The sequence below is a fragment of the Epinephelus fuscoguttatus genome, linkage group LG13, assembly GCF_011397635.1.
Source record: "Epinephelus fuscoguttatus linkage group LG13, E.fuscoguttatus.final_Chr_v1".
Lineage (NCBI taxonomy): Eukaryota > Metazoa > Chordata > Actinopteri > Perciformes > Serranidae > Epinephelus > Epinephelus fuscoguttatus.
The window spans coordinates 15,367,274-15,391,547 of NC_064764.1; the positions used below are offsets into that span (position 1 = coordinate 15,367,274).

The following is a 24,274-nucleotide window of genomic DNA, read 5'->3' on the forward strand; positions in this document are numbered from 1 at the left end:
AAGAAGAGAGGGGGACAGAGCAGTGAGTGGATTAGCCAACGATGACTCAGTCAGGGCCTAAATCTCTGACGACAGCAGAGCTATCAAAAGCGCAGCTTAGCTACAAACAAACAAACTGTTTCCTTCCTGGCTTTACAGTCAGGCAGGCTAATACAGACTGTCACACCATCATCATGCCACTTTCACTGAGGGGATGCTTCTCTGGGCATGTCTGCTCTTATATTCAGGATTATATTAAGGCTGGGTGATGAAACAATCTCAACAGGCGATAAAATTTATGTCAGTAATATCATGATAAGCATTACACTGGGCCCCGCTTTCTGAGCTGACTTCAAATTGCAGATTTACCAAGCAGCTGAATGGAGGAAAAGGTCTGCCAACATGTGGCAAGAGTTGCCAAAGTCTGATACAACTTGGCTATCAACACATTTTCTAACAGAATGCAGAGTAATCACAACCCACACCACCATCTTCTGGTGAGAAATCAGACTTCAATTTGAAAGTCCTCAAAAAAAACCAACCAACCAACCAACCAAACAAACAAACAAACAAACAAAAAAAACCACTTCCCGCAAATTTTGTTAATGGGGCTTTCTGTCACATGCATCAAGTCAAAGGAACAGCTGATTGTCACAGTGGATTGACCAGTGGACCTCCCTTAAATAGGATGTAAACTCATGCACTTCCTTTACTTCTAATACTACTAATTAGCAATTAATTAGGATTCTCTATTGTCTGATGTTAGTGAACCAAACACTGTGGACAAACTTCAAGCACAATGAGGCCTGTTCAGCTGATAATCTGCAACAGACAGACAACTTTATGCTGCCCTCTTATAACCTCAGTCCTCCTGCACTTGTTGAAGTGAAACTTGGATCACAGTGGGCTAAAAAAAAGAAGATTAAGAAAAAGTCTTACCTGTTACAGCCAAATGGAAGGGCACATGGAGACATGGAAAAAAGAAAAAAGAAAAAAGAACAGATTAATAATAATGTACCAGGAGTCAGAGAGTACAGACAAACACATTTCACTGCAAGGGAAAAAAAAAAAAAAACATATGATGGAAACAAACATCCCTAAGCTCTCCTGGTCACTGGTTTAATGAATTCATAAATTTACACTGAACATTAAAATGGAAAGTTTGGTTGGGATTTAACAGCAAAAAAACAAAACAAATTTACAATCAAATCATTTGGGATTTTGGGGGGTTCTTGTGCAAATACACAAAACTACTGACTCAATCACAGACCACAGAACACTCTGAGGCAACATGTTCCATTATTACACTGTATTTATATTAAAAATTCAGAGGACAAACAGTCACATGGCTTCATCTGACTTCTTTGATAATCTATATATTCACAGTGCTGCTCTATCTTCAGGCTATAAATGCTCATTGGCTGTTGAAAGATGCTTTGAGACTTCATAGATCTAGGCTGGTATACACTGCCACCTGGTGGCACACATTAGGGCCAATGCATGCCTTCCTACTGGGGTTGGAAATAAGCACCAGCCACTTGCCAAATTCTGGTAAAATATGTAAGTAGCTGCTAGATTTGCTTCACTCACCAGCCAAAAAACACTTGCTGATAGATTTTGGAATTCACCAGCCAAAGTTTCCAAGCCTGCTTACTACTGATTAAACTTCCACAAAATACCTGAAAGACTTGCGGTTGTGGGGTTGATTCTTTTTAAAGCTACAGTTGGTACCTTTTATAAAAAACTGTCACTATATTCAGAAAGAAGTACATGAGACAGTCTATCAAAACAATCATGTTCCTATCAACTGTCAAACTAGGCAGTGCTGATCAAATGTGCACCTAGAAGATATTTTAGTGAACTGTTTAGCTGTAAAATAAGAACACTGGTCCGACTGGTGGGCGGTGCTTGATACTTTAACTTTATCACAATCTTTCTCATTTTACAGCACAACAGTACACTACTATTATGTTCCTGGAAACATTTGAGGCAAGACATAGACAATGCAGTAAAAGAAACTTGATTCATATTTGATCAGTGCTGACTAATTTGAGCTGAGTTCACAAGCAGTTTCAGCAAATATGAAAAAAAAGTATTGTTATACAGAAGTTACCAACTGTGCTTTAAGTGCCATCCTCAACTCCATACCCCATGTGTTCTCCTTTGTTGTGCCTTTCTGATCACAAAAATGTCTGACATATCACAAAAAAATCAGCCTCAACAAGCCAGCTGAGTCACTCATTGCTTTCCTTTGAACACAAAGCCTCGTTAAGTCGGCAAGCTTTTATCTCTGTCTAGTAGAATTTAAATATGAGTTTGATAAGTTTTGCTCTGTCTCACTGAAGCAAAGTTACTTTATAAGTTAATGGAATTCACAATGAGATGATCATGATGTGCATTGCTAATGTCATTCACTGTCATAGCACAAAACGTTTTTTCCAATTTAACTCTGTCATACCAGCATTCTCCTAAAACTACATAAGAAAAATATAAGTGCTCGTCATTTGATTTGGACCTCACAGAACTATAATCACAGTAATTTGGCTTCATTTGCAATCGTAGAAAACTCATGAAGTGCATCTTATAATAATGATTAATTACTTGGAAAATGAACAAAGCCAAAAATAAAGCTCTAAGTTGAGCAAAGCCTTTCACACATTTTAGTTCATCTGTCGTGTAGTGTTTCCTATCAGCCACTAGAAGGCAATGTAACATGTTTTTAATCCAAGGCTCCTTCAACTCTACAGTGGCCTCTCATTAACTGCACTGCTTCCAATTATGACTTAATGAATATACTTAACAGCTTTCAATCCAGACCTCCGTCCTGTCTGCATATAATAGACTCAAAGTTACTCAGTCCCTGGTCTTTAGAGGTATAACACGCATCATCACACAGAACTTATTCTTACTACCAACCATCAGACCCCCAGTATAAAGCCCTCTGTTCAAGAAAAATATATTCTTACCATACCAACTCCCATTAACATGATAAAAAAGCTTGCACACACTTGCACTTTATAGCCAAACTGCTCTTAACTTTATGTGTAAATGCAGTTGCTACATGTATGTTTTCATTCTACCCATGTAGGCCATGCCTTCACATCGATATCGAAGGTTTAAGATTAAGACACAAGCTTTGTTCTGTAAAACATTGCGGTTGTTTTCTAATGCTTCCTGTGCATACACTGTTAACTCCTTACCCCAGTGGTTTCGCAACAATTCACATCGTCATTTATGTGAGTTTAGCGACTCTTACAGCTGCTTTGTGACCTCAATACCTCTCACATGACTGACTCTCAAGTCTCAGATGTTGAAGCACATGAATGCATGAAGCTTTTCAAAATTCACTTTCAACCGCAGCACCGCTCACTGAAAATGGGATTTTCAGAAAGTAGAGACGATTTAATGATTACGGCAATGAACTACTGTCAATATGCAAGCCTCAAAATCTAAAAAAGGATCTTTATAAGCTCAGTAAAAATAATTTTTAAAAAACCAACATGAAAGAACACATAAGAATTCATTATAATAGGACTGGGAAAATGTCCTGTATGGTTAAAAGTTAGTTGGCAGTCATTCAAGATGCAAGCAGGTAAAAAAAGTAATATATGCATGTACTGCTGCTTCACTTTCAACTTCCAGCATCAAGGCTACCATGCCTAAAAGGAAGCATTCTCGGCAGTGGTGCTTCAGCACGCTCCCACAGCCACTTGACCAGTCAGCACTGGGACGAGTTGGTGCTTTTAAGCCTAAAAACAGCCTTCACATGACCCACATACATACATGATGAGCCTGGTGTATATAGGCAGATCAATGCTTGCCAACCAGCAGGGGGGAGTGCAGCACTATTTAGAGCTCAAATTGGATTGCAGGCAGACTTTTGTTGGCATAAATGCCACAGCGACTGTGCCAACAGAGACCAAAGGAAATGTATGAGGCATGTAATGCTAACAGCAAATTAATTAATGACATGTTTTGTCTGTTTTTTGTTCACTCCAAAAAGACTCAGGGTGAGCTGGACTGCAAACAGAACTGAACACACAGCCTGCTTAAAACAATATTAAATTCAAAAGCAGGAAGTGTATTTGTATGGGCAACCTGAATACATTTAATAAATGGGAAACAAAGAGGATAGTACACAGACATCACAGTTCCCCACACACACGATGAAGAGCACAAGTGTCTCTGTGCTTTATTCATGCTATTAAGAGAAGCAGCTGGCTAGACAATTGAGGGAAAAAGATTTTAAAAAAAAAAAAAATTCACCCCCTCCCTCCAGCAGCCTTTCCTCATTCAGCCACACAGCATAGAGAAGGGGATTAGCTCACACAAAGCGAGAGTGAATGAATATCAACCCCTATGGGAAAAGACACTCAGCGGATAGAGCTCTCACGTCATCACAGCCGAGCAGAAAGGCTGAAACTATCAGACTCCAATAACCTGAGCGGACCACATAGATCAACAGTTACCCCTGTGACACAGCATGATGATCATCAGACTGCTTCTAATATTTCAGCAGGATATTGTGAGGAGTGTTTGTGGACAGAGCCTGGCTGGCTGATTGTCTCCGCTTCCAGTCCTTTTGCTGAGCTAAGCTAACCCTCACCTATCTCCAGCTTCATTAAAATGTCCTCTTTTCAAGATTAATGTCCAAAAATGTCAAATTGTTCCTTTAAATGACTGGAGGCATGTTCTTTCTATTCAAAAGGCTTTCGAAAACAATTGCTGTAAGTTGAATTTTAGTATTACAACACTGTTCTTCTGAACTTTTTTCTTTGTACCAGGATAAGTAAGTGTCTTGTCGAGATTTTTTCTGCCTTTGACATGTAGCTTGTTGACTCTAGAGCTGAAACATGAGTCAGCAATTAATCAATTAGTCAATCAACAACTATTTTGATTATCAGTAATAAATATGTCTTTGGATTTTAACCCTGTGAGACTCATACAGACCCATTTTTGTCTTTTTTTGGGGGGTGTAGCCCCTATACAGTGTAGACTGTATAGGGGCTTAGAACATTATAATGCAAGTATATGATGACAGTTTCCACGCTCAATTATGTCTCCTAAGTTGTTGCAACAATTTTTGGGTTTATACTATTTGTTACACAGGTTTGGTGCTAAATGTAAGCATTTTTTTACCACTCTAGAATTATAAAAATGGTCAAAATACGACATTAAGACACCATAGAAAAATCCATGCTGTGATATGGTTTCAAAAACTTTCAACATTTGGAGATTTCTGTAAGAATTCAATTTTTCTGTGACTGGATGGCAAGCAGTTCTGATCTGGAAACTGCTGAGAAATTCCCATATTGTCAGTGTAACTATGAAAGCCATTCATCCTTGAGATACTGAGGACGAATGGCTAACGAGGTCTCTAGTTTATGGTTGTGAGGGTTTTTTTATACAGTGATGTCTGTTTCCAAAAAATGGTCTCACTACAATGAAATGGCTACTATGGGGTGTCACATCATCACACATGAATAAAACTGGTCTCACTGAATCCTCAAGAGTCTCAACTTTCCAGTCACACCCAATTTATGCAATTCCAAGACTATTTAGAGACTCCAGTATGCAGAAATATTCAAATACAATAAGCAAAATGACACATTTTTACTGCATGCAAATGGCAGCATGGTTTTGCACTTCACTGCATGGGGCTCACATAAAGTAGGCAGGTCTATAAGGGGGAAACTTGTGGGTACCCAAAGAACTCATTTCAATTTAGATATATTGAAGTGAGAGGGCAAGGGAAATGTGCATGTCCTTTTATCCTCGGCAAAATTTTGTCTAACTTTAAAGTGTTATTTAGCCTTTCCTGATAAAACTAGCATGACATAGCTGATGTTTTAGTTTCAAATGATACCAGTTTCATCACTCTAGCTTCAAAATTCAGCCTGCTGAAGCCTCTTTAAGACAGGAATGTCATCCAGGATCACCAGCAGCCAGGCAGGTCTCAGAGGTTAAGTAATTCTGAATACCTTGGATATCTTTTACTATGTAGTCACACTTCGTAAAACAAGCAATCATGTAAATAATTATGAAATTAATGGATAATGAAAATGATAGTTTGTTGCAGTCCTAGCTGATTCCTCACCCTTTCTCCTGCAGTTAAAACATGGCATGAAAATAATCAAGCATTAAATCCAGGAATTAATATTTAACTCATATTCATGGACGTGTAGACAAATTGTCGCTATGACGCATAGGACACTCGCCTCATTATAGAGATAGCTGTGTTTGATCTCTCACAGGAGCTGGTGACAGTGCATGTATTGCTATTTGACAAATATGGTTAGCTGGTATAGTTTTGTGCATAGCCTGAATTAATTTAGGATGTCATTATCTTTTCAGCAGTGAATTCTCTGATATATCTTGGGATAACCTTGGCAGCTTAAATCTTGTAAGGCTGGAAAAAAAAAAAAAAAAATCTCAAAATAAAAATCTAATGAAACAAAGTGACAGAGGAAGAGAACAAATGGTATAAAAGACATGGAGGAGAAAAAAGCAGGAATGCTTACGCTGATAGCAAAGTCATGCACTGCATTCTCTCTATTTGCGAGTGTGTGTGTGTGTGTGTGTGTTGGTGTGTGTGTGTGTGTGTTAGAGAGAGATAGAGTGTGTGTGATTCCTGGAGCTGACTGGACAGTGTTCTGGCCACAGGAATGCCGGCCATGATTCAGCACATTGCCTGCATGTTTAGGGGGATGACAGGGGCAGCCCACTAAAGCCTAAAAATAAAAATGACTGGCTGAACATGAAACCTCCATCAGCGCCACTTAATAGTGTCATACATTACATAAATATTATGCCACATAGAGATTAACATGGAGGTCTCGACAGCCACAGAAGGATCAATCCACCGCCGGCTTCTCTTATAAATGATGAGAACCCTGACTTGACTTTATAGCCATACTATTCGCCAAATATTTTTTGACAAAAAATAATTTTATGCTCAAAATCAAAAAAATAAAAGGGTGTTACTAAAACAGTAAGATGATGTAAGACCAGACTAGCTCAACACACCGACTAGTACCACTCGTTCGCCCGGCCACAACGCACTGCAGAAAGGGCAAACATGTTACCAAAGATCACAATATGAAATGCAGTTTAAAAAGCTGCATCATCCACCAACAATGGCCTCAAACAAGTCCAGACACTAAGGTGCACAACTTTCAGTCAAAAAGTGCTGGCCGGGGTGGTGTCAGTGCTGGGCTGAGGCAAGAGCATCCGATGCACCTCCAAAACATCCTATAACTTTTCAAACAGTGGACCTCTGCAACATATCTACCCTTCCTTCAATGGTCTGTGGCTTGCGTGCGGTGGTGCAGCTCCTTAGTGAGGCAGAAGCCAAATGACGCCTCATCACTACGACAACCGACTGCTACAGCAGGAGAAGATGGTAAAGAAGAGAGAGTCAAATACAGAGAGAGTCGGTGTGTTGTGCTTACTATTGTTTCATTTGTGCTCTGATAAACCGTGAATTCAACAAAATTAGTCCCATATTGCTGTTTTCTGAAGTACTGTAGCTGCAATCTGGTTGCTATGGTAGTGGGTTAAGGGTATATCTAGCTATGAATCACACCCCCATTCTCTGTTTAAACAGGAAGTAAAACTGACCTGAGGGGACTTTTAATCACAGTGTTATAACAACACAGTAGCTCTATTAAGGCTTAGTCCACGCGAGCATGGGTATTTTTAAAATGGAACTTGTTTGGCCTCCAGTTTTTAAAAAATCTGCGTCCCTACGAGCGGTGTAATAAAAATACCTCCGTCACCACAAACCTGTCATATTGGTTAATATATGTGCACCCAACTGGGACGATGAGAAATTCATAGAAAAAGTAATCTCATCTATACCTGACTTAAACTCACGCTGCCTAATTTTTGGAGGAGACCTAAACTGTACAATCAACCCCTCCTTGGACCGTTCCAACCCAAAGTCCAAAACCCCCTCCAAAATGGCTAAAATATTGTCGTCGTTCATGAACCAAACTGGATGTTTTGACTCATGGCGCTTCCGCTTCCCTCATAGTAAAGTATTCTCCTTTTTTTCACGTCTACCATTCGTATAGCAGAATTGATTATTTTTTTTATAGACAGTGTATTACTCCCCTTTGTTAAAAATATAGAATATTCCACCTTAATTGAATCCAACCATGCCCCAGTAATATTAGATCTTTCCTTCCCACTTAACCTCTCTGACCGGGCCCCATGGAGATTTGACACTTCGCTACTGACAGACGAAGGATTCTGCCAAATGGTTTCAACGGCCATTGATAATTTCCTAGAAACTAACAAGAAGGACAATATCTCCCCTTTCTTGCTCTGGCAGACTCTTAAAGTGGTAATAAGGGGGGATATTATCTCTTACACATCTAGGGTTAATAAAGCTAGGAAGCAAGAACAAGAACAACTTCTCAGTTCAATATTTGACATAGATCGGCAATACTCCGCCTCTCCCACTCCAGAACTTTATAAAAATAAGCTGGATCTTCAATCCAAATATGAACTATTATCATCCGAAAAGACAGAACTTATATTACTGAAATCACGAGGCTTTGTAAATGAACGTGGCAAAAAATCTGGTAGACTGCTAGCGCATCAATTAAAATGTAAATCTTCCGGTCAACAGATTACACAAATACAAAAAGAAAACGGGGAGTTTACTACAGACCCCCTCGAAATCAACAATACCTTCAAAGCATTCTACTCAAAACTTTATACTTCATCTATCTAAATCTGGCTTTAGATATTTAGGAATCAATATTACACGGACTTTCTCTAAACTATACAAAGAAAATTTCACACCCCTCATTGATAAACTAAAAAACGATTTACAGAATTGGAGGTCCATTAATCTCTCACTGGCTGGAAAGATCAACTGTATTAAAATGAATGTGTTACCCCGATTCCTCTATCTTTTTCAATGTCTCCCTATATTTCTCCCAAAATCCTTCTTTCAGTCCATTGATAAAACTATATCATCATTCATTTGGGGGGGGAAAGCCCCTAGACTACAAAAAAGGCTTCTGCAGCGACATCGATCCCAGGGCGGTTTGGGTTTGCCAAATTTGCTTCACTATCACTGGGCAGCTAATATTCAGAAAATCATATACTGGTTTCATGCTCCAAAGCTGTCGTGGTGTGAAATTGAAAATGAGTCATGCATTCTGACATCGCTTCCCGCCTTGGTTACTTCAAGACTCCCTCTGTCTACTCCATGCTATACCTCTAACCCTGTTGTCATTAATACTTTACGAATTTGGTCACAATTTCGAAACCACTTCAGTTAAACAGATTTCTCTCTTCTGGCCCCTATCTGTGACCTGATCACCTTTTTGTCCCGTCTAGATTAGATAACACGTTCACCCTGTGGAAAAGACTTGGCCTCTCCAAATTTTAAGATCTCTACAGCGAAGGTGTCTTCTCCACCTTTGGTCATCTCTCTCAAAAATTCAACCTCTCCATCTCAAGTCGTTCTCGATATTTCCAGGTCCGACATTTTATGCAAAATCTAGATCCAAACTTCCCCAATGTACCTCACCCTACTGCTATGGATGATATCCTCCAAATTCCCTCCAATCGAAAAGGCTTCATTTCGGTAATCTATCATATCATCTCTCGGAGACACCTCTCTCAATAAAATTAAAGGGAAATGGGAGGAGGAGCTTGGGGATGCAATACCTGAGGAATCCTGGACTGAAGCTCTGAAGAGAGTTAATGGAACTACTTCATGTGCTAGGCTAGGTGTAATTCAGTTTAAAGTCTTGCACCGAACCCATCTCTCCAAGTCTAGGCTGGCCAGAATTTATCCTGAGGCGGATGAGAATTATAGCAGATGTCATATCGCCTCTGCAACATTAACACACGTTCTGGTCATGTTCTTCCCTCTCAGATTACTGGTCAGCAATCTTCAGAATTCTCTCACAGGCACTGTCCATAAATTTGCAACCTAACGCCTACTCTGCCATCTTCGGCATAGTGCCAGCTGACCAGCAGATTATCAATAAACATAAGGACATTATAGCATTTACAACTCTACTTGCACACAGAAGGATTTTGTTACACTGGAAATCCCCTAAACCACCCAGCACCTCCTTATGGATGAATGACTTTATGCTTCATTTAAGCCTAGAAAAGATCAAATACACACTTAGAGGGTTGAGAGACCGCTTCTATTCCACCTGGAACCCAGTAATGTCTTTTATTAACAAACTTCCAACCCTCCCTGACAACTCATAAATTCTTGATTACTAGATTCTGAGGGATGTTGCATGATGTCGCACAGCAAACACAGCCTCCTCATTTATTCTCAAGCTTTATTATCGAACTAGCTACCTCCACTTTATCTTTCTTTTTCTCTTTGTTTAACTATTCATACCTGTTGAATGATATCTTAACCTAATAATATCATAACTTTTATTTATTCATTTAGTTACTTATTTTATTTCCTTAGATTGGGATGCACTGGATGTTGTAGGGTGGGTGGGTGGAGGGGGGGGGTATATTTTTATGTGTTCTGTGAAAAATCAAAAAATATCTTTTTGTATAACTGTCTACATACACCTTGCTTTCAATAAAAATATTGTTTAAAAATACCTCCGTCCACATGACACCGCAAATTCCACTATCAAGCAATGTAATACACATGCCAGAGCAGTAGGTGCCGATATAACTACTAACTGTAAGGCCATTGTAGCCAATCAGAAGGCAGTAAAACGTCATTACCGGAAAAGCAACAATCGCTGAAAAACCCCTACAGATTGTACTTCCTCATTTTTGTATGCCCGCCACCATGGACACAAAGAGTTTAGAAGTGGATCGAAAGAGACACCCACCCCTGTCTCTCAGACCATTCAGACTATACTGTAAAATTAGGCTACTGTATTGCCTATTTCTCTCCTAAATATCTTCAGAAACATTTTTTAGTGCACGGTTTGGCTGTATTATGAGAATTTGTGAACAGCAAGTAAGCGCCATACTGTTTCCTGTATGTAAAAACGGAGGCTGAAAACACTGACATAAAACTAAGCACTGATCAAATGCGAACCAAGATTCTGTAACTGTGTTGCCTATTTCTGGCCTAAAACGTCTTCAGCAAAGTATTTTAGCTAACTGTTTAACTGTAATACACGATAGTTTACCAGCCAGCCACCATATTGTGTCCTGTGTCCAAATGGCCAAGCTTGCATTATGTCACCCACCAGCAGAAACGTTTATTGACCCTGGTAGTTTTAGGTTTTCTACCTCTTGAGCAAAAGCGAATATTTTTTCTGGTCATACAGCACCAATTTCAAAAGTACTGCATCACTATCTTTCCAGCCACAAAAGAAAATGGCTCTGTTCTCATCAGTACAATTACTTTTGTTGTCAAAGAAATAAGTTGGTGGACATCAGGAAAGTAATGTATACACAGAACGCTTAAAATGTCTGTACAAAGTACTGCACTCTGTGTCGATCCACTGTGATTAAAAACAAAAAAACACTTTTTTATAGATCTCAAATGCAGTACTGGCTTATTGCTTTTAGCATAAGGCCAAAACTTGAAAATGAAAAATGCTGTAAAATGTTACCATTGAGCACCAAACCAAACGATCTATCTGGGATTTGAACTAATGAGGAAGTGGATCAGCACAACAACGTATCACAAAAACTCTACATGTAATTTCCTAGTAGCCACTAAGGAATTTGCTAGAGTTGTTAATGCCATTCAAAGAGGCACCTTAATGCTTTTTTTTAGGAATATGGTTAGGCCTTCACCTACCATATGAGGAAAAATTTGTTTCTCACTACATCCCCAAAATAATAACCAGCCATACACGCCCTATTTCAAAGAGATGTTGTCTCTATTCCATACATAATGGCATGTTGGAATCCGTTTGTAAATTATATATATTGGAAGGTCTGGATGCTTCCTCAAAAATAACTAACCATGAATAAGGTTAAGGAGGTGTCCTTCGACATTATCAGTCATTGGTCACTTCATCTTATATTATGAGAACGTGTGGTGTTTGGTCGCTTCAAAAAAAAAAAAAAAAAAAAAAATTATTCCTTTAATGATCCCTCTGTCTGATGATAATGATAATGATAATAATAATAATAATAATAATAATAATTCTGTAACACAGTGATACTGTGAAACCACAATATTTTTGACACTAATTTAGATTTGTATGCTATCCTCTTAATACTGACGCTGTATTGTGTTCTGTTGTTTATTGAAAAAGAAATTCTATCACAAAAAAAAAAATGTATTTTGGTCAACATTTTTCTTTGCAGTGCTACAAACTGTCTTATTCACAGTGGAAACAGAGAGGCCAATACTGAACCTCTCATAAACCCAACAGGGTAACCCATTTGGGGTGTGATTATATTGCGATGACCAAAGAGACTCAGTCTATTGATTTTGTTGCACTACAGACACCTTCAATGGAGAGACAATGTACAGGCAAATGAGTTATTGCTGAGTCAGAAATATAACTGCATCCTGTATTGTTCAGGTACAAAAGGAACCAAAATGACAACATCGGGGTGAGACTGTCACACAACAGCAAGGTTAGACTATCATGAAAGAGTGTGTGAGTGAGACTGTGAGTGTGTATTCACTCTGGGGTGGAAGGGCAATTTTCCCATAGATGAAAGGCAGGCTAAAAACACAATCCATTATCATCCATTACGAGCCATTAGTTTTCCCACCACACTTAAGTGAAACAATCCTGTTTATTGATGGAAAAATAAACCATCTGTAAGACAGGAGCAGAGACAAATGAAATCAATGATGCATCTGTACAAAGCATACAAATTAGCAACAGACAAAAACATGGCGTGATTTATACAGACATAAATGTGAGTGGTATGTACACATTAACCTCTGTTTCATCAAAATACAGTGAACTGCTCAGAATCTCCAAGGTTGTTTTCATTCTGCCATTCATGCTTTCACTGCTTGGCTTAGAAAGCCAGTAAATATTCAGTAGTGTGTAGTGAGACCTCCCTCCCTCTCTCTCGCTCATACACAGCATGTTGCTGCTCTGCTGTGTTCTGGTGCTCTCTGGCTTGGTCTATGTGGTGGGAATGGGGGAGGTGTCAGCAGCATAACAAATAACAAACGCTGTTTACTTTTAGCAAAACATTTGTAGCCCAACTGTGGACAAGCAAGAGCACTATTTAAAAAGCAACAGCCAAACACTGCCACAATATTGCTGCATTTGCTACGGAAAAACAACTTTGTGACTGAGCGCGAGTGTTTCTCAGCACCACGCCTGGCCTTTCTTGGTACCTGTGTCCATACTGAGTCCATGGCTTATTTCCAGTTCTCTTTTGCAAAATGATTCCTTTAGTGTGGCTAAAAATACATCTCAATTTTTGTAATGCTTGATGAAATGGCTTTACAAAGGTGTGGCTCTGATTTAGATCTAGCAGTCTTCCATAAACGCCTTTTTTTGACTGACCAGTTATTATAGATCATCAAGGGAAGTAGTTGATAATCAGTACATTGAGTGCATCACTGACACCTTCCGTTTTGTTATAAGAAAATGAAAATTGCAAATTTAATCACAGATTTACATGAGAAAATTGACCAAGTGAGCTAAATCAGCATATTCAAGATATATGAAATGTTACTTTTCAGCAAAGGTATACAAAACTTTTATGTTTAATTCAAAGCATTTTCCAAGCATGGTAACTAGTCAACAAGCCATTTTTTTCAAAGTGGTTTAACAGTGGAAGGAAATACAGCTTCCGGGTCAAATACATGACACCATTGGGCCAAAAAGACTTTTTCCCATAGACCAGCATGGATAAAGAGATGTCTGTATATCAGTATTTGTGCATCACAACCAAGGGTATCATACTCTGGTTGGTTGGTAAATTGGTTGGTCGTTTTGCAAATCGCTGTTGTTAATTTAATAAGGCTGTGTGTCCACCAAAGCATATCTTTATCTCAACTGAAAACGGCAGTTGCTGTTGTTTAGCACTTGAAGATGTCCTATGTGACGGTTGGTCTTTGTGGTGTTTGTCCCGCCCCTTCTGCAATGTGATTAGACAGCTGGTAACATTGAAAAAAGGCCAATATGTATGGGGCCTGACAAAGAAAGCTAATGCCTAAAATGTATCTGCACCTAAATTATGTGCTGATGCACCTAAATGAAAAATTAGGCACCCCAGTGCAACAAATGTAAAAAGTCTGGAGCCCTGGTCAACATTGGAATCTATTATAACCGACTTCAAGATCGAGTTGACTCTATGTAGGACAATACTCCATACAAAACTTTTTAGAGCGATCTTTTAATACAACAGGTTTGGTACAACAGGTACACAATATCACCTGTTATGATTACAACAGTATTAAACCATAGATGGTGGTGCAAGTCACAATATATGACAAGAAAACAATCTATGATACACCACAATACCTTAAGATACTGAACAGGAAAATCTAAGTAGGGTTCAGCACAGGGCAGTGCTGCTCTAAATGCATACAGCTGTGGAGTCATTAAAGAAAATCTGGCCTGAAAAGACAAACAAACCAAGATGTGGCCAATGAGTACAACATTTCCTTTATCCAAGACCCACTGTACAAAGAGGGACTGGAACATCTGGTTATCAGGTTTGTCAGTGTTTGGTATAAACTTCCTTACGCCAATGCTTGGACAAAACCATCTACAGAGCGGGCGCTAATGAAGGGAAGAATGGAGCAACACAATAGCAGGATTTATCAGAGCTGGGACACTGATGCACAACTCAGCTCAGTCTGGTTCCATCTGGTCCAGTCTGCTGTGTCCTCAGCTGTCTCACCGAGCTTCAGACCTGACAAAGTTGGGTTGGGTCAGGTTGGGTCACTTCCTCTGTGTGTTGTGAATTTTGGGGATCTCGTTGATCTCTGCACAATGAGCAACAGGCCCAGCACACACTGGCTCCCTGCACTGCCAGGGGGAAGATTACATTCAAAACAGCCAGCAGCAGAGATAGCCATCGTGCTGCCAGCCAGAGCCACATTCCCCTGAGCCTTTACACATTCACATTCAGACACACACTTAGGCTGTGTTCAGAGCAACAATAGCGCTGGGTTGCAGCATCCTCATTCATTTCCATTGCATTGGCACAGCAGGGGCTTCAGCAAAAAGATGCAGGCTAGTTTGACAAAAAAAAGTTGTACCTGGCTCAACTTTTGCCACAAGGCACCGTCACTGGCACTGCGTTGGCCAGTCAAATACATGCAAGTCTACATGGTAGCTGAAGGAAGATGTTACCACAACTGTAACCCCTTGAGTTTTTTAACAAAGGGTCATTTTCAATGACCCTTTGAAAACACAGCTATACCAAGATCACACCACATGCTGATATAAAACATCAAAATTGAGAAACAAAGTGCTTAAACTTATAGCAAAATATCTTGACTTAAACTGTATGTTATAATTCAGCTAGCCAAGTTTGCTGACCTTTACATTGCCTTTCGTCAAAACACCATCTTCCGTCTGAAGAAACAAGAACTAAACTGAAGTATACACACACAGCCTAACAGCACAAAACCAAAACCTCACACAGAGAGTGTCATGCATGTGGAAACCTGTGTATGATCACGTTTGATACCTGCTCTCATATGAGTTACATTTTGCTCATGCTATTTAACATTTGGCAGCATTTTTTAATCACTGTTTTACCATTAACGAGCCTATAAACCCCAGCAGTCAATACACAGTAGCCTCCACACACACACACACACACACACACACAAAGACCACCCACTCATCTTGAGCAGATTCCATTAATGACTTGTCAGTGCGGATTGAGCAAATTCACAACTGACATACTTCCTCATTCAATCTCTCTCTCTCTCTCTCTCTCTCTCTCTCTCTCTCTCTCTCTCTCTCTCTCTCTCTCTCACTGATACTCTAAAGAGACCCTGGCGTTTTACAGCCGTGCCTTAGGAGGTGATTTACAAGGGCAGGGTCATCCCACACATTAAACCTTAAAATATGTTGACAGGAGCCACACAGCGAACCAGTAGGACGCGTACAACCAGCGATATGGCACACAGACCCCCACCCAGAACACCCTTGTAAATACATTCCTACCAGATGGAGAACAAATCAGCTTTTATTAGAGGGGCTGGCTCCTCTGCAATTAGTACACAAAGGAAGAAGGTCCAGAGTCTGAGAAATGCTTCCATTAAAGTGACTTTAAAAAGGTGCGATCACTCAAACTTTACTGCCTCTTTGCACAAAATGGCCATCATTTTTTAGCAGCAAAGTGAAAGTAATCAATACCTGTTGTTCCTAAATTACAACTATCAGATTCAAGGCAAAAAATTCAACAATAGTGGACTTTTAGTGCAATCATACTATGATGAAATAAACACATAGCCTCTGACATTTGACAAAACCCTGTTGTCCAAATGAATGCAAATTGAAAAAAAAAATGCAAACAGAAGTTGTTGCCCAGCCCCAATTTAATATCATTAAGTTAAAAAAGGTACATGACAGAGATATCAAGCTTTTCTAAGCAGACAGAAGCAGCCTGGCCTTGTGTTTTCAAAGGGAATGCTTCAATGCCCCAGGTTACCTGAACTAACCACTGTGCAGTATGCACATGGTTTAGTTTCTCCTGACCACAGGTGAACATTGCTGCCACATTTGCAAGATGCAGACACCCTCAAAACAGCCTCAGAAACCTCCACAGAGTAAAATCAACACATCTATCACAACTTAAATAAAACTCAAATATTACCAGCTTCCACTGTTATTCCCCCTTTTGGTCCCAAACACTTACCCCAAAAACCAATGCAAAGTTGACCTCCAAATTAGTGTCTCTTTTTCTAACTAACTAACCATTGTTTTCTAATATTCATACATCAGACATTTTTAAATTGCAATTAACTTCCAAATAAATGCTCATCTTAAATAAATGCTGTTAACAACGACTGAAAACAATACTCATACACTGTCATGATGTTTGTTGTTGTGTGAAACTTTTGACGAGTGCCATCTATTGGCTTTATGCCAACATAAAGGACACGTGGAAGTATGAGGGCAGTGGCGTTCACAATCTTTGAAATGGACCTATCTATTTTTGTATGTAAAGGGAGTATCAATGAGCCCTAAGGCTGCATGGGCAAGCATGTTTGCATCAGCTGATGAGGCTGTGCTGTAATCTCTGAGTTTGCACTGTTTTGTTTCAATGGGTGTCACTGGTTAAGAATGGAAGAGAAACAACCAGTTCCAGTTGCAGCCACCCCTTACTACGCAAACAGACTTCTGTTACCTATTTGCATTCTCGTGACAGCAGGTAAACTACCGAGAAACCAGCCGTGAGCCTAATTCACCAAGACAATCTTCTCGTTTGAAACAAGGGCTTTGGTTTCACCCAAATGCTACTTATCATCAAAGACAATAATCCACCTGATCCCCATAGATTTCACATTCCTCGGAGTTAGACGTCATGTGATAACAGTAGCCATCCTTCAGTTTCCATCTAGCTGGCCCATAAAGACAGACTGAAACAAAACTAGCATGATTACATCCACGTTAACCTCTACAGACCCAGTAATGTAAACCAGTCCAGTAATAAACTCATCTTTATAATTTTAACTCGGGTATGCACAGCATTTTAAAGCCAAGGTAATAACATTTAAAGATGTTGGGGAAATGGGCTTAAGATTGTAAGAGTGACTGAAATGTGGGCAATTTCCTGCTGTTGCTGCTGCCGGGTGATTAAAATTCCCCTGGAACCTCAAAATCAGTTCTTAAAACTTATTACGGGGACATTCCACAAGACTTTTCAGCTGAGTGACAGAGAGAGATGGAGGAAAAAGAGAGATAGTGAGAGGAGTGAGAGTGAGCTCTTAATGAAATCAATAAGCTCTTAGTGAAGGAAAAGTACTACTGCGCTATACTTCTCACGTCAACAAGGAAACCACCATCTCTTCTTCATGAGTTCATTTAAAGTTAGCTTTGAAAATAGCTTGTAAAACAAAATTAAATATTGCCCGTAATGTTTTGTCTCATCTGTAGAATGAAACTATTTATTTCTATTATATTTGCAGCCTCCCTCTCTCTTCGGTCTCTGATTAAATAATCATACAACCTCCGCCTTGTTTCCTGCTTTTCAACAACAAATGTGCTGAGAGAGTGTGTACGGTGAACTGTGCACCCAGCAGAAATTGTGCCCTGTAAGGCAGACAGACAGTCGGGGTTTAAGCAAGGAGTCAGGCTAGGTAAAATGTCGAATCACTGCAGCCACTTGATGAAGACAAGAGACGTCACATCCAGCTGAGCCCTGCACTGTGTCCCACAGACAGAGGACAGACAGACAGACTGTGGCAGCCTGGCAACTGCCTGCTGGCTAGCTGGGAAAACAATAACACTTTTCTTTCCTCACAGCTGCCACAGCAACCAGTGAAATCATCCAGCTTTAAACAGACTCTGAATGCTGAGTTGGTCTACAAACACACATGTAACAGATACACATGATTTAACACTAGTAAAATCTGATTACAACCAATCAAATAAACAAAGAAGTGACAAAAGTGAGGAAATTGAATCTCTTACCCATCCTCCTCTCCATCCACAGCCTTGAGACCAGCTGATGCAGTTAAGGCACTGGCGGCAGCGGCGTTGACCTCGGTTTCTTGACCCTGGCCAGTGCTGGATCCAGATCCAGCCTCTCCTCCAGACAGCTTGGGCAGCCCCAACAAAGCCGACTGGTGCTGGAAGAGCAGCCGCTGGGCATCCTGCAGCTGAGTGGTGGTGAAGGTGGGCAGACTAGCGTAGAGGGCACTGGCCTGGGCAGCATGAGCCAGGGCCAGGGCGCTGCTGTGGTCCTGGGACATGCTGACACAAGACAGTTGGCTCTGTGGAACACCCTGCTGGGGCATCCTACCACTGTTCCCAGCGTTGTGGGCTTGGGGCTGGGTCTGGGGAGCGCTCGGAGGGTTTGGAGGAGGCACACTTGGTGCAGACACTTGGCTCTGGTGGACTGTTGTGGGCAGCTGGGTGCCCAGGCCGGGGTTTTGGATTTGTGTTGGGAGTGACTGTGGCTTCTGCTGCTGGCAGTCCAGATGGCCTGGGTGGCTCTGAGGCTGCTGGCCAAGACCTGGTGCTCCAGCATGAGGGGGCATACTGGAGGTGGCGGACTGAAGGGAGGAGGGCTGCTGGGCCTGTGAGTGAAGGAGTGCCTGTGACTGCTGCGGGCCTCCCATCATCTGACATGCTCCATTAGCTGACCCCGAGGGAGCTGATCCAGCTTGGTTGGGCAGAGATTGAGAAGCTGCAGCCTGGGGGATACCTTGGTGTGGGTGGGTGTACTCGGGTGGCCTCACCTGCGCTTGGGCAGCTTGGGGGGTAGCAGATTGTTGCTGTGGCATGGTGGCATAGCCGACCTGCTGCTGCTGAACACCCACTAAGCCCTGTGTGGAGCCTGAGGATTGATTAGCAACTGCCTGGGCGTAAGTGAGCTGCTGCTGGGGTACAGCCTGCGTAGGGAGTCCAGTGGCAGTCTGATGACCTGGCATGGGAGCAGGCTGATGAATGCTAGTGGGAGCCGTGGGGGCCACAGTAGTCTTCAAATGTGAATGGGTAATATCCTGGGGGTGCATGTGAGGTTGGGACACTCCCATGCTTAAGCCACTGGGGAGGATTCCTTGAAAGCCCTGAGGAGGGGAGGCGTAATCCTGGGCATGCTGGGGGACTGGGGGTCCCCCAGCCTCTCCACTGCACACACTCTCAGTATAATGGCTCAATGTACTCATAGTGCTACTCACAGAACTACCACTTGTGCTTTCCCTCTCTGAGGCCCCAGCAAAGCTCTCAGAGACAAACTGACGCATGCTGAGAGACCCAGTATCAGATGCAGCAGAGCTGGGAGCAGAAGCCGGGGTCTCCTTGTCATAGAATTCAGTGCATGTCCATCTGCCCTTCTTAAAGGGTTCAGAGCTAGAGTCCAGCTTCACCACCCTGAAGCGGGAACTGGTGGTAGCCACTGCAGGGGCTGGAGTTGGGGCAGGAGCAGATGGGACAGAGGCTGTGGCCACAGCTGTGACAGGGGCACTCACAGGCGGGGGCACAGCAGACCCAACTCTTCCCTGGATCCCACCAGAGAGTCCAATCCCTCCAGAGGCACTGACAGCAGCAGCAGTAGTTGTAGTAGTCATAGCGATATTGGAGTTGATGTTTTGGGGTTGCTGGATCATGCTGACATTAGTGGTGGTTATAAGGTTACCCCCAGCTGCAACACCACCACCTCCACTCCCCCCACCGCCGCTTATCACATTGAGAGGAAAGCCACCACTGCTACTGCTAACACTCGTGCTGATCCCCCCTCTCACAGGCACGTTGGCAGAGCTCAACATATTCACATTACTAACAGTGCTGGTCTGGGGATTAACTATGCTAACTGTAGTGCCCGTAGCAGAGCTGTGCATTCCAGGGACAGATCCCGGGGCCACAACCCCCACGGGCTGAGCAACAATACTTGGAGGGGCAGCCTGGGAAACATTCTCTTGAAGGACCCCCATGTTAGAAGGCATTTTCTGGGTGACACAAGGTAAAGCTCCAGAAGTGAGGGCAGATGGGGTGCTCCCAGGCCCAGAGGACAGAGAGTAGACCTGGGCATGGTTAGGATGATTTGGATGTTGATGGTGCACAGTCCCATTCACCATGGTCCCACCATGCTGCTGAGCCTGGTTCAGGGCATGGGGGTGTGAAGGCTGGTTGGGGGAGACAGCTCCAGGGGTCTCTGCATCATGGAAATTATTCAGCGTCTCCTCCGAGGAGCTCCTCTCTGCTCCCACTATGTCATTAGCCCGGGAGAGGGACACATCCAGGATTTCTGAAGAAGAGAGATCCTCTGTGTGGGACTCATCCAGGTCATCATAGCTCTCTGTGTCTTCTGCAATACTGTTGTTGGTACTCACAGATATTTGTGCTGGAGTCACACTTGTGATCTGGAAGCCACTCTTCTTCTTTATCTGAGCTCCAGTCGACTGTGTGGGCTGGGGCTGCAGATTCAGGCTGTGGGGTGGGATGTGATGGGGACCCGGGGAGGATGAACCAGCAGGAGGTTGGCACTGAATCAACAGGGAGGGCTGATAATCATCGGCGGGGACGTGGCTGTTATTGACCACCGGGTTTGCCGGTGCTGACAGCGCGGAGCCGCTCCCGCTGCCCGTGTTGCTACCCCTTCTATGAAAGACAGCCGGGTGCGCCATCTTTCTAACACTGCCAGAGTCTCCTGCAGGGTCCGGATGATGCATTTCGAGAGAATCCGGGGGGTAGTTGGTCTCTGACAGTATGTGATAAGCTTGCAGTTCGTTAACGGCGCCGTTTTGACTAAACTACGATCAACAGACAACACGATCAAAAAAAATAAATATCTGAACCGGCTGTTCTGGATTATCAGACAAAGTTGTGCCAATATTTACAGCCTCTCATACACGATCCAGTGTTCTCCGGTGACAGTTAGCGAGGCAAAAGAAGCTAGTGGCTGCTTGCTGAGTAGCTAGCGAGCTAACGTCAGCTGATGCCAATGTTAATTCGCCGGCTAACTACCAGTGTTGTCCGTTTGTGCCTTTGCTAAACACAAGCTAACATTTTGTGGGCTTTCTGCCGAGAAACTATGTTGTAACAGCCGCTGGTATTAAACGCAGAATAGCTGCTAAGTAAGTTAGCCTTATATTAGATGCTAGCCTGACAGAAGAGTAACGTCAGCTAGCTAGCTGCCAGTCTCCATCACCGGCTAGCTAAACACAGACTATAGCGAGTCGTTTTAGCTGCTGAATTTGTTCAAAGAAAAGAAAATGTAAACAAGCAACCTTTTATCCGGTGCACAGCGATGTAAAACCGACTACGATCACTTAAGAGCGGTGTACAAGGGTTTAATCCATTCCACTGACTCCTCGTTTTGGTCTTGGTTTTGCTGTATCACTGGTCCTCCCCAGCGGTAGCGTTGTTCAGGATGTAGCCTCCTGCACCGCTGCTGTGGCTCTGTGCTGTGACGGGACTGAAGGGGAGGGGTGCTCCGTAATATGGCGACCGCGCATGGTCTCTGCTGCCAGACATAAAGCAGTCTGGGAGAGGCGGTGCCGAGCCCAACATCAACATCGACGGAAAGAGCCGGAAAGTGCCGAGGAGAGGGCGCTCCCTCGTAAACCAGTTTGGGTAAGCTACATCACAATAGGACAGTGGCGTTGTTGGGCCTGGGTGTCCGAGGCTTCAGCCCCCAAATGTTTTATGAATAACCCCAGATCTCAAAAGGCTTTATAGATATTCAAAAAATAAATAATTAAAAATAGGCCTAAGAAAAACAACAAAAAAGCCCCGGATCTAGTAATGTGTCATTTCACTCATGAGTCACCAGAGCGCATTCAGCCATAGACAGAGGCCACCCAGGAGCACTCCACTTGAGATCTTTTCTACCTGTGGCCATCAAACTGTATAACCCCTGCCTCTTCTGTAGGGAGGAGGGCTGAAACAAAGGACACTGACAATAATATTGACCTATATTAGCTGCACTATCACTTTTACACGCTACTTTTTATTATCTTGTGCAATATCACTTTTCTAATATTATGATCACTTGTCAGTGTCATATGCAGTATTATGTCTCAATGTTATATGCAATACTATTGTTACTCTATTAGGCACTGTTTTTTACTTTTTTAACTCCTTAAACACGTTATATCTGGTATATTTTTTAGTATTTTGACTGATGTTTAATACTCTATAATTAAAAAAAAACTAGGGCCAGTGTGTGACCATTGTTACAAGTTTGTGAATGTAAATTGTTGTTACTATGATTTGTGTTACTGTAATTTTAAGCATTCTCTGGCACAAGAATTTTCTTCAGGATAAATCAAGTTCTATTGAACTGAATTGAATTTCATTCATTCATTATATCCTTTGAAAATAATATCATATTGTTGATCAAAAATGCAGCCTTTGCGTCCTCTGTGTCATTCAAGCAGTACTTGAGTGAGCAGTAGTTTTGTGTGACTTCAGTGTTGCCGCTGTTAAAGGTGGAGATTTATAATACTGCTGGGTAGTTTAATCTGTAAGTATACATCGTCATTTATTAGATGATTATAGTTTGTAATATCAGTCAAAGTTTTCAAAGTAACTAAAGCAGACAAATAAATGTAGTGGAGTAAAAGGTACAATATTTCCCTCTGAGATGTGGTGGAGCAGAAGTATGAAGTAGCATAAAATGGAAATAATCCAGTATAAGCACCCCAAAATTCTCTCAATTTCAATGAAAGCAGTTGCAAAGTATTCTGTTTTTAACCAATACTAATTACTAACAATTACCAATATTTTCAACATCCCAGTTTTATTATTAATCTAGGAAATATCCAGACACCCTAAGAACCACCGACAGAGGTCCAGGCTAAGGCCTCGATGTCCTCAAAACCTTGACACCCCTGCAATAGGAAATTATTTAATTCAAGAGACTGAAAATACTTTATACTGTAGCAGTATATTTATTCAAGTAGCCCACTGTACTCAAGAAGAAGGTACGTGGGCCATTATTTGAGCGTTGGGTTCAATACACAGCACTCCAGATAGAAATACAGTCTTTTTTACTCTACAACATTTATCCGAAAGCAAGCAAATTTCATATTAAAATATTACAAAAGAAAACATCTGACCCTCTTGTTAAAAAGGACCTGCATCCATTAAAAAAATCATACATGTTATTCCTATGGTCTAAGACAGCCCAAACATGTTAGCAAAATGAACAACTCTTTCTCAAATCCAAAAACTAGAGTGATAAAACTCAAATTTCAGAACTGGGGACACTAAAATAGAATAAAACCCCTTTTGGGTTTTAAAAAGGAAAACAAACATTATTTGGGTCTGCAGAATTAGCCTCCCATTGTTTGTCTATGGAGCAGCTCCAGACTTAGACCTTATGACATCACAAGAGTGAGACTCTGAGACTTTTGTTCCTGGCTTTGAGAGAGAGTAGCTCATGTTCACAAATATTGATTAAACCTTCCCAAGCCTTGGAAATACCACTGAAATTCTAAATTTAGGTGGTGTTTCCCTCTAAATATGGTGTTGTTAAATCTACTATCAATGAGATGCTAACCTCCTGAGCATTTGCTGTGGATTGAGCAAAACATCAACATCACAACAATGTTTCTGAAACAAAGGTGGACAGAGAGTTGCTAGATCTCTCTGCAGACAGACACAGGTGTTAACTACACTGAAGGATTATTCTACACACAGGTACTGTTAGGGGCCTCTCTCTCTCTCTCTCTCTCTCTCTCTCTCTCTAGTGTGTGTGTGTGTGTGTG

General features: G+C 41.7%; 2 protein-coding genes across 4 annotated transcripts in view; both read right to left on the reverse strand.

The window, feature by feature from the left end:
• Positions 1-22,076, reverse strand: part of LOC125899644 (TSC22 domain family protein 1-like) — a 38,417-nt gene extending 16,341 nt beyond the window's left edge. The window contains exon 1 of the mRNA XM_049594097.1: positions 18,531-22,076. Within this exon, the coding sequence (XP_049450054.1) occupies positions 18,531-21,232 (2,702 nt within the window). The 5' untranslated portion in view covers positions 21,233-22,076. The remainder of the gene's footprint in view (positions 1-18,530) is intronic.
• Positions 1-24,274, reverse strand: part of LOC125899663 (translationally-controlled tumor protein homolog) — a 589,762-nt gene that overhangs the window by 466,038 nt on the left and 99,450 nt on the right. The gene's annotated exons all lie outside the window — the stretch shown is intronic.